General features: G+C 42.0%; 1 protein-coding gene across 1 annotated transcript in view; it reads left to right on the forward strand.

Moving 5' to 3' along the window:
• Positions 1–913: 913 nt before the first annotated feature.
• Positions 914–14,281, forward strand: part of LOC124616382 (neural-cadherin-like) — a 312,303-nt gene continuing 298,935 nt past the window's right edge. The window contains exons 1-3 of the mRNA XM_047144688.1: positions 914–1,102; positions 2,653–2,839; positions 2,930–3,163. Of these exons, the coding sequence (XP_047000644.1) occupies positions 914–1,102; positions 2,653–2,839; positions 2,930–3,163 (610 nt within the window). The remainder of the gene's footprint in view (positions 1,103–2,652; positions 2,840–2,929; positions 3,164–14,281) is intronic.

Below are 14,281 nucleotides of genomic sequence, written 5' to 3' on the forward strand. Positions count from 1 at the left end.
ACTTTATGCTGCGAATGGATCTCAGATTAAAACTTACGGATCAGTGTTGTTAGAACTCGATTTTAGTTTAAAAAGCAGTTTGTAGGGGCTTGTCATTGTAGCCGACACAACAAAAGGTATAACAGATGCATACTTTCTTCATCAGTTTGGCTTGTTAATAAACATGAATAGAAAACCATTAGCTGACAGTAATAGTCAGTTACATACGGCTGCACTACAATGCTCCGTTGATTTATTTGATTCCGTTAGTCCCTTCCACGCTAACTGATAATACTCTGAAGTACTTAAAAAATGTCATCAGCTGACGAAACCCACCCATACGCGGGTGGAAATCAAGCATGATGTTAAACATTGTACTGCGAACAGCAATGGTCTACCATTGAACTCAAAAGACCGCAGGTTAGATCCATGTAAACTAAATTTGGCTGAACAAGAACTTCAGTTTCTAATGTATCATAATGTAATTCGCCCCTCTAAATCCCAGTGTGCTAGTGCTCTACACATGCTAGAGAAGCCGGATGGTCAGTGGCGCGTTTGTGGAGACTACCGACGCCTTAATGACCTGACACTTCCTGACCGCTATCCAATTCCTCAGATAAATGATGTAAATTCCATCCTTGTGGGCAATAAAATATTTTCTAAAGTCGATCTCCTAAAGGCATATGGCCAAATCCCACTAGCTGAAAGTGATAAGGAAAAGAGTGCTTCACAGCACACCTTTTGGACTTTATGAATTCAATTTCACAACGTCTGGCATACCACCCACAATCAAACGGAAAAATAGACAGAATCTATCGAACACGGAAGGCAGCCATCAGAGGACATTGTAATAGTAAATGGGGTGACTTAATCCCAACATTCTCCTAGGACTGCGTTGCTGTGTGAGAGAAGAAGTAATGAAAAAGCTGCGGAGATGCTGTTTGGCACAACTCTAACATTGCCTGGTGATTTCATTATAAGGTCAGTAAACAAACTAGAAGTAGATCTACCAGCATTCACTTCGCAGTTACGCCAACGTATGGATAAACTACGCCCTTCAGAACGTTCCCACAAGCTAAAGGAAACACCATTTGTCAGTAAAGATCTGCATAATACAACTCACGTATTTATGAGAAATGACGAAGTGAAAGCCAATCTAATGCTACCGTATGAAGGGTCTTTTAAAGTTCTAGAGCGAAAAGCAAAACATTTCACTCTAAAAATTAAGGAGTGGCAACGAACATCTCACTTGACAAACTAAAACCCGCATACATCCTTGTGGACTCAAACACCAGTGATACACAGGATATCCACAGAGTATTTAACCAGAAATGAGTTACCCCGACCTCCAACAGTCTCACTAAAGAAAGTTACCCGATTTGGTCCAGTTGCGAAATTCCCCGAAAAGTTCAAGCAATTGACTTGGTAACTGAGGAGGGAGTGAGGGGGGAATGATGTAGCGTTATGTTTATGTTCGTAACCTACAGTTTTGCAAATAATTGTGTTTATGATAACTTTATTTTTCTTCACAAAACAAGTGGCATTTTGAAAAGCACAGAATAAGAGATCTTAGAGATCATTTGTTTTGTTGTTAGAGTGTGATGCTGCTCCTGTAACAAAAAGGAAGCTTCCAAATAATAATTTTTGAATCCAAAAAGACTGTGCTTTTGTGATTAATTGTACAAGAAGACCAACCTCTCGTGGTAAGGCAGGACCTTAGATGGGCCACGAATAACGTCGGTTGATCCGGTGGCTGAACATGCAGGAGTCCATCTCTGCTTATACTGAAATTTAAGTCGAGGAAACAGGCAGACAAGTACATTCACCGAATGTCCTCTCGCTCTAAGAGCTCCTCCTAGCGCGACGTTCGACGCCGTCGCGCATTGTCAGTGCTAAATGTACGCCTGAATAGATGCACATAGGGAAGACGTACAGTGTTACAATAACATTGATCAGTGAGCGTACCGTGTCCAAAGAGTTGGTGGTCATTGCGCACATGCAACATTATGTCTTTCACTTACCTTCTGTACTGTATTGTACTGTACTATACTGTAGCAGACCTTTCCAAGTATGGTCCGTGTTTTATCGAGCTGTGTTACTTAGCATTGACACGTCCTGCGAAAGATACTTTTGTCCTTCAGTTTAGCACACCATTACAGATTGATTGTATTTTCTGTTGCCAGTCAATATCAAGTAAATATTTGTCGCAAATCTCTATGCAGATGTATGAATCCTAATAGCCCAGTAGACTGCGAATTTAGTTTGTAACTACTAAGAATGCGAATGACCCAAATTTGGAAGGAAAATGTTAAGTCCCATAGTGCTGAGAGCCATTTTGGACGGAAAATTTAGCAGTCGCTATTCACAGTTGCTAAACTATCACTGACCCCAGTTACACAAATTCCGTAACACTTTTCTTTTTCCTTTTAATTATTTTTGTTGTGGCCCGAAAGAAGCGAGTTGAGAGTCTATGGCATAATATTCATTTCGAAAGAACTTATAACATTCGTGGCGATATACTTGCAGCCAGAAACGCTTCTTTTCTTTAAGGTTCTTATATTGCTTAGTCTGTCGCATTATTATGTAAACAGTGCAGATGAATGTACCTTCCAATTGCTATTACTGTTATCTGGAGTGCGATTAAGTTGTGAAAAGTTTATATTTTCCTTCCAGCCTTTAGATCGAGATAAACCAGACGGCCGGCCTCAGTGGAAGTTTACTGTATTCGCTCAAGATGAAGGAGGGCAGGGCCTAGTAGGTTATGCCGATATCCAGATAAACGTCAAGGACATCAACGACAATGCTCCCAGCTTTCCCAAGACAACTTACTTTGGCAATGTGACAGAAAACGGAACCGCAGGTACAGGATTTACTGCAGTATCTGTAGCATGCCCGTGTTTCACAGTTTCATTTTGTTTTAATGCTTGTACTGATGGAAACGGTATTTCAGGAATGTTTGTCATGTCAATGACAGCAGTCGACTACGACGACCCAGACGAAGGAACAAACGCTAAACTTACTTATACTATCGAGAAGAATGTTATTGAAGAAGAAGCCGGAGTGCCAATATTTGAAATAGAACCAGATACCGGCATCATAAAGACAGCAGTATGTTGTCTTGATCGCGAGAAAACGACGGATTACGCTATTCAGGTTGTCGCCACTGACGGTGGAGGATTGAAAGGTAAGTCCAAACTTTCTTTACTACTCTTTGACGTTCTGTTCCTAATTCTAGTGCAAATGTAATATCTTTTGCTTCTTCTTTCTTTCTTTCTCTGGTCCTTATGATAAAGCTTGCCACTATACACGCCATGTCCGAAAACGCTGTTGTAATAGTGTTCGTTGGGCTACTCACTGAAGATCATAACAAACACTCATGTCGATGATGTACAGACCGTAATCGAACGCTACCATCTTAGTATCAGTAATAGGGAAGCAATTGATATATTAGGGCCAGACCATATAAACAAAGTTATTTAGTTTTGAAATCGTACTACTGTAAACGTGTAATATCCATTAACGTTCAGGTACTTCACTTTTCTGATGGATTTTCGTGATTTTGCTTGTAGCATGCAGTACGTATACACCTGATTTCTGAACCTTCCACATTGTGTGAAAATGTCCCACGGTGGTGAAATTATAAACATTTCACCACATTTTCCGGTAGTAGAAATAAACATCCTGGTATTCAATATTTTGAACATGGCTACACTACAGGAACGGTTACAGAAGAGCAGGTGTAAAAGACAGCCAATCAGCTGCAACATATGGTGGTTTTCAAACAAGCTTTACCATGGTTTCGACGTATTTAAACCTGTCTTCTTCAGAAGGACAAACCTCCATACAATGCAATAACATGACTTAAAATAAACGCTATGGACCTATATTACGTGTTTAACAGAAGCTGCTCTCTACAAGTGTAAGAATATCACATACAACATGGTATATGTCAACATAGGACAAGTAATACTTACAAACATCACATTAGCGATTCATTCAGTGGCCGCGCGGGATTAGCCGAGCGGTCTCAGGCGCTGCAGTCATGGACTGTGCGGCTGGTCCCGGCGGAGGGTCGAGTCCTCCCTCGGGCATGGGTGTTTGTGTTTGTCCTTAGGATAATTTAGGTTAAGCAGTGTGTAAGCTTAGGGACTCATGACCTTAGCAGTTAAGTCCCATAAGATTTCACACACACATTCATTCAGTGAAAGCGGTCTGCACATGACATGTATCGGCAACCATCTGTGTGTCCATGTGTAAAAATTAAGGCCCTCGAATCAAGGGCATGTCACATCACTAAAATCATTCACTTAAAATAACAGACCACGTTAGTAGCTACATGCCGACTGAAGAAGAGTGAAGAGCATGGATACCAGGGAAACAACACCTGAGGCGCAGGTGCCAGTAAACATGTGCGCTTGGCGCTCTAAACAGCCATTAAGCATAAGCACATTGAAGTTACTAACAGAAATACACCATGAGAAGCAGCGATTATAGAATAGGATGTCGAACAAGACAAATACATGATGTATTCCTACATAGTTAAGACCCTTATGTTACTATCAGTACATTATTATCGTAAGGAAATAGTGGTGTCTGTGCATTAGTACGTTATTACAAGCAAAATGACAGCAATGAAATTAATATCACCTCCAGTAGATCATCGTATGAGAAGTAAAATTGCCAATGCATAAGCACGCTATTAAACATAATTACAACAATGAGCAAAAATTCGTAGGTCTCTGAGTAGTGGCAAACGTAACAAAAGTGGGTGGCATCAATATCCTAGTACAATATAAACTGACAAACGAAACTGTTTGCATAAAAATTGTAGAATATAATTTTGAGGAAATGGATGACCTACAAAGGCTACCGGCAGTTGTATGAACATTTTTTTGCGAACAGTATGAGTTTGAAACCAGCGAGAAATTGGTTTTGATCAGACAAACAAACAAACGAATACTTAATTTTTAAAATTAAAGATTCATTTGTTTTTGTACAAAACTTCTCTGTTAAAAATGTTAAAGATTTAATCGGCAAAACCCAAATGATACGGTGCACAGCTGATACGAGGTTGGACTCTTTTGTTATTATCAGTCTGTATACTAATGTTCCCGTAAATACAGTCATAGCTGTCGTTGAGAGGAACCTTCTGCAAGATAAAAAATGAGTACAATACAGACTGCTGAGCTCATCAGGCTATTGGAATTTGCCCTCAAATATAATTCCTTCACGTTCGACGGTAGAATGTATATTCAGCCTTACGGTTCGGCTGTGGGGAATCCACTTGCTGGTATTTTGGCTGACGTCTTCATCAACCCACTTGAAAGAACATTCATCAATTCCATTCGGAGTTACATAGATAAATTCGTTTTTACGCGAGATATGTTGACGATATTTTCATTGCTTTTGACGGTAATCATGACGAATTGGAAATACTCTCCGATGCATTTAAGGGGGGTTGGAATGCCCTATCCCGACAATGTTAAATTTAGTGACTTGGCTTCCCTGTATTCAGAAACCACTGTAGGTATTGACATGAAACTCTTACAGGACATTCAACTCTATGTTCTGGGGCGCTAAAGACTACACTGTTGAGCGCCCATAACACCATATCCATCCATCCACCTGTATGTTCTGAGTCTACTGAATAATTGAATTTCAGCCACTACCGTCGGAAATACAATTTTTTAATTACACGGTTAAAATTTTGTGCGCTTTTTTGTACATTATCCTAAATAATTTTAATTACACATAACATTATGTTCTTCTTTTCGTCCAGTAGACTTAGGATATGGATGTTGTTACTCCCTGAAAATTTGAATACTCCACTCCAAGTGGTTTCTGAGATTTAGAGAAAAATGCTACAGAAAATGTAAATTTTCAGGAACTGCTTCTAAAGATTCAAAAGGCTGTAGCTTACTTAATATACATTCCTGGAAATGGAAAAAAGAACACATTGACACCGGTGTGTCAGACCCACCATACTTGCTCCGGACACTGCGAGAGGGCTGTACAAGCAATGATCACACGCACGGCACAGCGGACACACCAGGAACCGCGGTGTTGGCCGTCGAATGGCGCTAGCTGCGCAGCATTTGTGCACCGCCGCCGTCAGTGTCAGCCAGTTTGCCGTGGCATACGGAGCTCCATCGCAGTCTTTAACACCGGTATCATGCCGCGACAGCGTGGACGTGAACCGTATGTGCAGTTGACGGACTTTGAGCGAGGGCGTATAGTGGGCAAGCGGGAGGCCGGGTGGACGTACCGCCGAATTGCTCAACACGTGGGGCGTGAGGTCTCCACAGTACATCGATGTTGTCGCCAGTGGTCGGCGGAAGGTGCACGTGCCCGTCGACCTGGGACCGGACCGCAGCGACGCACGGATGCACGCCAAGACCTTAGGATCCTACGCAGTGCCGTAGGGGACCGCACCGCCACTTCCCAGCAAATTAGGGACACTGTTGCTCCTGGGGTATCGGCGAGGACCATTCGCAACCGTCTCCATGAAGCTGGGCTACGGTCCAGCACACCGTTAGGCCGTCTTCCGCTAACGCCCCAACATCGTGCAGCCCGCCTCCAGTGGTGTCGCGACAGGCGTGAATGGAGGGACGAATGGAGACGTGTCGTCTTCAGCGATGAGAGTCGCTTCTGCCTTGGTGCCAATGATGGTCGTATGCGTGTTTGGCGCCGTGCAGGTGAGCGCCACAATCAGGACTGCATACGACCGAGGCACACAGGGCCAACACCTGGCATCATGGTGTGGGGAGCGATCTCCTACACTGGCCGTATACCACTGGTGATCGTCGAGGGGACACTGAATAGTGCACGGTACATCCAAACCGTCGTCGAACCCATCGTTCTACCATTCCTAGACCGGCAAGGGAACTTGCTGTTCCAACAGGACAATGCACGTCCGCATGTATCCCGTGCCACCCAACGTGCTCTAGAAGGTGTAAGTCAACTACCCTGGCCAGCAAGATCTCCGGATCTGTCCCCCATTGAGCATGTTTGGGACTGGATGAAGCGTCGTCTCACGCGGTCTGCACGTCCAGCACGAACGCTGGTCCAGCTGAGGCGCCAGGTGGAAATGGCATGGCAAGCCGTTCCACAGGACTACATCCAGCATCTCTACGATCGTCTCCATGGGAGAATAGCAGCCTGCATTGCTGCGAAAGGTGGATATACACTGTACTAGTGCCGACATTGTGCATGCTCTGTTGCCTGTGTCTATGTGCCTGTGGTTCTGTCAGTGTGGTCATGTGATGTATCTGACCCCAGGAATGTGTCAATAAAGTTTCCCCTTCCTGGGACAATGAATTCACGGTGTTCTTATTTCAATTTCCAGGAGTGTAGCTTATTTTTTTTTTTTTTTTGTGTCACTCAGAAGCACCCTGCGCCATACTGTATATGATCCTCTTGATCTTTTTCCAACTTTTTTTCTTCTTTTCTTCTTTCTTGACTCCTTAGTGGCCAACTGTGCTGCATACTCTGCTTTATCAATGCGAACCTTGTCCATCCGTTCAAGTTCTCTGATGCATTTCGTTCCAGGATTAATTCCTATATGCTGTAGCACTTTCGCCCTACCAATGTTGCCATCATTAAAAGCAATAACAGCATCACTGACCCCCCACTTTAATGTCTTCATTCCAACAAAAAAAATTTTTGTAAGCGAGCCCATATAAGATTATTGAACGACTCATTGGGATTTTGAGTCTGACCATGCAGACATTTCCTCAGTAATTTAGGATTTTCCAGGTCTCTGTAAATAGGTTTTATGACATCCATGACTGTTGCTGGGATGGAATGTTTATGGCTGTATGAACTGTTTGAGTATTGGACATTACGGTAATTGCGCCATGAATCAGGTCCAGAAGGGCAAAGGTTGAGTACGGTTTTTCATCAGTTGACAGTAGGTGGAAGAAGGTAGCCCATACTGCCTGCTTCAGTTTCAACAAATCCTCAGTATTATTACTATGGTCCATCCCATAATACTGCTGTAGCTCATCAATCATTTTGTCTGTCAGCCTGCCTCTTATGGTTTTACCATCAGAAAGTTTCTTGTTTCTCAGACTTTGTCTGAACTTCCTCAACCTGGTGCCCATCCTCTTCTGGACATGACCTTTATATAATACAACAATCCACAGCCTACTATATAAAAAATTACCGATTTTATTAGATTTTAAGTAATACATGTAAAAATTTTAATTTTCAACCGGTGTAGATCACATTTAACAAAAAAAAAAAAAAATACTTACCATATGAGTTTGTAAATGATACGTATATATATCATTTTATTCGGAAAATTGCAAATTCTATATTGAGATAAGAATCCTAAAATGTGAAAAAAAAAATTCCGTTCTAACTCCCCTTAATAACTTCCACAAGATTTCCTTCACCGAGGAACTTCAAAACGAAAAAAGAGAACTACATTTTCTTGATTTGACGATTTATGTAGAAAACAAGCCCTCCAATATCTTTCGTAAGCAAACTTATTCAGACAATGTGATCCTTGCTGACTCGACACATCCAAAGCTCATAAACTACCATTTATTCATTCCACCATATACCCTCTTGTGCCAACGGCCTTGCCGAAGTGGTAACACCGGTTCCCATCAGATCACCGAGTTAAGTGCTGTTTGGCTGGGCTAGCATTTGGATGGGTGACCATTCGTTCTGCCGAGCACTGTTGGCAAGCGGCGTGCAATCGACTCTTGTGAGGCAAACTGAGGAGCTACTTGACTGAGAAGTAGGAACTCAGATCTCTTAAACTGACATACGGCCGAGAGAGCGGTGTGCTGACCACATGCCCCTCCACATCCGCATCCAGTGACGCCTGTGAACTGAAGATGACACCGCGGCCGGTCGGTACCATTGAGCCTTCACGGCCTGTTAGGGCGGAGTTAAGTTGCAGTTTTTTATACCTTCTTGTAACTACCCCTTTATCGCCTACCAGTCAGATAAATGATTTAAATGTCATGAAATCAGTCGTATTCAATAATGGCTATGATCAGAGCACGGAAGATCACATCTTCAAAAAGAAACCCTACCAAAAATGTTCGACGTTATGCAGTGGCTCTCCTCGTACCATAAAAATTTCATATGTTTTTTAGGAAATGTTTCTTCATCTATCTACATCTACATCATACTCCTTAAGCCATCTAATGGTGTGTGGCGGAGGGTACTTTCGGTACCACTATCTGATCCCTCCAACACTGTTCCACTCGCTAATAGTGTATGGGAAGAATGATTGTCGGTAAGCCTCTGTATTGGCTCTAATTTCTCGAATTTTCTCCTCGTTGTCAATACGGGAGATGTATGTGGGAGGAAGTAATATGTTGTCTGACTCCTCCTGAAAAGTGCTGTCCCGAAATTTCAATAGTAAATCTCTTCGTGATGCACAACGTCTCTCTTGTAACGTCTGCCAGTGGAGTTTGCATCTCCGTAGCGCTCTCTCGCCAGTTAAGCAATCCTGCGACGAAAGGCGCCGCTCTTCGCTGGATCTTCTCTATCTCCTCTATCAGTCCTACCTGACAGAGGAACAATACTCAACAATCGGGCGAACAAGCTCCTTATAAGCCACTTCTTTCGTGGATGAGTTACATTTCTTACAGGATTAAACATCTTCTAGTGAATAAATACAATTGTAATGTCTCTTTCTCTACAGACAATAGTTTGCAGAGAAGACATTTGCAGAATGTGGGAAGTATTGGTGACTCGTTTTCCAATTCAGGTGTCTATAAATTAGCCTGCAATAACTCCCTCTGCTATTACACTGGTCAGAGAGGCAGACCTGTAAGGACAAGATACAAACAGCATCTGTTAGGAAAGAAAGGAGGTAACACATATAACGCTATGTTTGCTGAACATCTGCTGATTGCCAACCACACTCCGAAAAATTTGGAAGACACAGTTATTCTTCAGAGAGAAAGTAAAGAGCGCTTGATGGACATTCGGGAAGAATTAGAGATCTATAAACATTTTGAGTGCAAAGACTGGAATTTACTAAATGACCAGCTGCAGCTTGCCTGCAGGCAATTTTTCGATGATTTCAAACCCATACTATTCGCAAAGAAACCTTCATACGACTGCCAGTAGTGTTTTCAAGTGGTTCATTTCCTCAAAATTCTATTATACAATTTTTTTACATACAGTTTCGTTCGTCAGTTTATATTGTACTAGGATATTCATGCCACCCCCTTTTGTTACGTCTGCCACTATTCAGAGACCTATAAATATTTGCTCTTTATTGTCAACATGTTTAGTAGCATGCATATGCACTGTCAGTTTTACTTCTCATACGATGATATACTGGAGGTGCTATTAATTTCATTGCTCTCATTACATTTGTAATAACGTACTTATGCACACACACAAACTATTTCTCTACGATAATGATGTACTGATAGTCATGTAAGTGTCTTAACTTGTGCCAGTATATTTTATGTATTTGTCTTTTTCTACCTCTTATTCTGTACTCGTTGATTCGTATCCTGTATTTATGTTAGTAACTTAAGTGTGTTTACTCTTATTGGCTGTTTAGACCGCCAACCGTACATGTTTATTGGAGCATGTGCCTCAGGAGTTGCGTTCCTGGCGCCCACGCTCTCCACTGTCCCTCAGTCGGCATGTAGCTACTAATATGCTCTGTTGTTTTAAGTGACTGATTTTACTGTTGTGACAAGTTCTGATACTAGGGGTCTTAACTTTTATATATGGACATGCAGATTGTTACCGATACATGTCATGTGGAGACTGCTAATGTGAAGTTTGTAAGTACTACTTGCCCTATGTTGATATATATACCATGGTGTTTCTGATATTCCTATGCTTGCTATAGAGCGTAGCTTCTGTTAGACACGTAATACAGGTCCGTGGCGTTTTCATTATAAGTTATTTTATCGCATTGTATGTAATTTTGTCCTTTTAAGGAAGAGGGGTTTAAATCTGTCGAAACCATTGTAACGTTATTTGAAAACCACCATATATTGCAACTTGTTGGCTTTCTTATACCTGCTATACTGGTACTTATTCGCGGTCATTTGAATAAGTAAACCCTACACAAACTCCCTGTGAAACATCCCATCAGCTGGCCACACACGAGTCGATTTTAGCGACGGGCCACTCATATTTCCGGTGGGGTTTTTTAAACACCTGCAGTCGCCACCTGTGCGTTGGCGGGGCAGAAACTTGGGGACCGTTACCTGCAGTGCTGGGAATTGGTGACCCGGCCTGACAGCGATGTGACCTTGGGTAATTCCACTTTGTTTTGACAAAAGAAGCAATCGTTGTAGACACTTTGAGCAGTCTGCACAGATATACCGACAAGTCGAGCAACTTCTTCCATGGGGTGGTCATGGCACCATCTTGCTGCGCGGATGCCATAACAACCGACAGACACATACACATCACATCATTGCTGTGGTCTACACCAAGCCAGGGACCAGTTCCGATCCAAATACAGCACCTTATAACTGCTACTGTGCTGTTTATGGGGGTGACTAATATTTTGTCCGTTTGAACTTGTTTATCCAGGTTTGCTACTAGGCTGAGGGCTTCCAAGTAAGCAGAAAAGAATACGAATTCCTGGTCTCAAGGTCATCCACAATTTCACAAGTAATTTTTGGTGTATCTCAGGTCTAAGTAATGCAAATGCTGAACAAGTTCTATTTGGCTGTGTTACCAGGTTACTCTGCAGTTCACAAAGAAGCATCGCCACTGATGAATATGAAGAAACTCGTACATGCAATTCTAAGCAGTGGCAAAAAATGAATTCCAGAACAAAATTATTTGGATTAATAAGTGTTTCTAGTTATAGGACGGTATTACTAAAGAGACTGAATGTTTCTTACTTTTATAAACTCTTTCTTGTCTCATGTGTTGTGACTGCAACATCTGTCTGGAATTCTGAGATTGTGTGCGTGGCTCCTCTGTACTTATCGTCCAGTAAGTTAGCAGACTATCATGTTGCAATAAAACCAATAATGATTTCCAGATTTTCTTTTGCAGGAAAGCATTTTTCATTTTTCCGTCATATTATCTTCCTTTTTAATTTAGAGTTCAACGTCAGTAATAAGCTCTTCAGACTAAAGTTACGAAAAATTTGAAAGATTTTAGTGTGTTACGGGATCGTCTATAGCAACTTCTGATAGAGTGAATGTAAACGCTCTATACATTTCTCCTTTTATTATTCACTCTCTTTTGCTAGTGAAAATTTGCTTCCTGCTTCTTTTCTTCTTCAGACTGCGCAACCTTTGTATAATTATGTTAGAACGAGCAGTAGAAATGATCTCAGTTTGTCGTGGTGCAAATAACACGAACCTGATGAGACCCAGGATGCAGTACAGGCCGGCACCCAACTTGATGCCGACCTTCTTGACATCGGGAGGGTTTTCGCCTCAGTTCCGCAATATTGCCTAATGGGAAAAAAAGTGAAATGCAGGAATATCTGTAGAGGTTCAAAACTGGGTGCACGAGTTTGTAACTGACTCTCAAAATAATCAAATGTAGTGTAACGCACATAAATAGCTGATATGGTCCATCACTGCTCGGTTGTACAACTGCCGAACAGTCACTACAAACAAAGCCATTACATTTCAGTGAGCACCCCTGTCGAGCTATTTAAAATGGAATGACCACGTAAAACTAATCGCTAGAAGGCAGTGTCCAGACTGATCGATATTCAGCAGAAGATTCTCGTGAAGGAGATAGCTCATAAAACCATCGTTGAACCGGTACCTGAGTATTGCGCTCGATCTGAAACTCTTACCAGGCAAGATCGAATGAGGAAACAGGAACGATACGAAGAAGAATAACACGTTTCATTACGGATTCGTTTAGTAAGCACAATAGCGTTTTAGAGATGCTAATCTAACTCCAGGTGGCAGTTATAAGAGTCGACGGGCATGGAAGGGAAGCAGTGGTTGAGAAGGGAGTGAGACAAGGTTGTAGCCTATCCCAATTTTAATCAATCTGGATACTGAGCAAGCAGTAAAGGAAACAAAAGAAAAATTCGCAGTTGGAATTAAAATCCATGGAGAAGAAACAAAAACTTTGAGGTTCGCTGATGGCATTGTAATTTTGTCAGAGACAGCAAAGGACCTGGAAGAGCAGCTGAACAGAATGAACAGTGCCTTGAGAGGAGGATATAAGATTAACATCAACAAAGGCAAAACAAGGATAATGAAATGGAGTTGAATTAAATCAGGTGATGCTGAGGGAATTAGATTAGGAAATGAGACGCTTAAAGTGGTAAAGGAGTTTTGCTATTTGGGGAGCAAAATAACTGATGATGGTCGAAGTCGAGAGGATATAAAATGTAGACTGGCAATGGCAAGGAAAGCGTTTCTAAAGAAAAGAAATTTGTTAACAACGAGTATAGATTTAAGTGTCAGGAAGTCGTTTCTGAAACTATTTGTATGGAATGTAGCCATGTATGGAAGTGAAACGTGGACGATAAATAGTTTAGACAAGAAGAGAATAGAAGCTTTCGAAATGTAGTGCTACAGAAGAATGCTGAAGATTAAATGGGTAGACCGCATAACTAATGAGAAGGTATTGAACAGAATTGGAGAGAAGAGAATTATGTGGCAGAACTTGACTAGAAGAAGGGATCAGTTGGTAGGGCATATTCTGAGGCATCAAGGGATCACCAATTTAGTATTGGAGGGCAGCGTCGAGGGTAAAAATCGTAGAGGGAGACCAAGAGAAGAATACACTAAACAGATTCAGAAAGACGTATGTTGCAGTAGGTACTGGGAATGAAGAAGCTTGCACAGGATAGAATAGCATGGAGAGCTGCATCAAACCAGTCTCTGGACTGAAGACCACAACAAGAACAATCTAACTTAACTCTAGCGGCATACGCGAGAAGAGAGACGTTCTGCATCACAGCAGGGTTTACGTTTAAAATCCCGACGGCGTACAGTGCAGGCAATACTACTTGCCTGTAGCTGCGCAAACTGTGCATTAGGGGACGGGATGACGGTAGCGGTGCGGGCTTCCTTGCGGACGTGCGAGTGGTAGGCGAGGTGTAGTTCTACAGCCTTAAGTCTTCACACAAACGTGTATCTCGCAGAACTTGTAAGCTACAGCTAGCACGTCTCCAAATGATCGTATTCTCAGGTTATGTCAGTATGACAAATAATTCGACAAGTCAGCCGTTCGTTATTATTAATAACACAATGGGCACGGAATTAGGCTGAAATTTCCACAGAGAGTGGAGTGAGAGTGGAGTTTATTTTCGCCTGTCTCCTACACCATTTTCTTTCTGTTCTTACCATGTTAAAATTAGCTTATTTTCCCG

The sequence above is a fragment of the Schistocerca americana genome, chromosome 5 (genome assembly GCF_021461395.2).
Source record: "Schistocerca americana isolate TAMUIC-IGC-003095 chromosome 5, iqSchAmer2.1, whole genome shotgun sequence".
NCBI classification, from domain to species: Eukaryota; Metazoa; Arthropoda; class Insecta; order Orthoptera; family Acrididae; genus Schistocerca; species Schistocerca americana.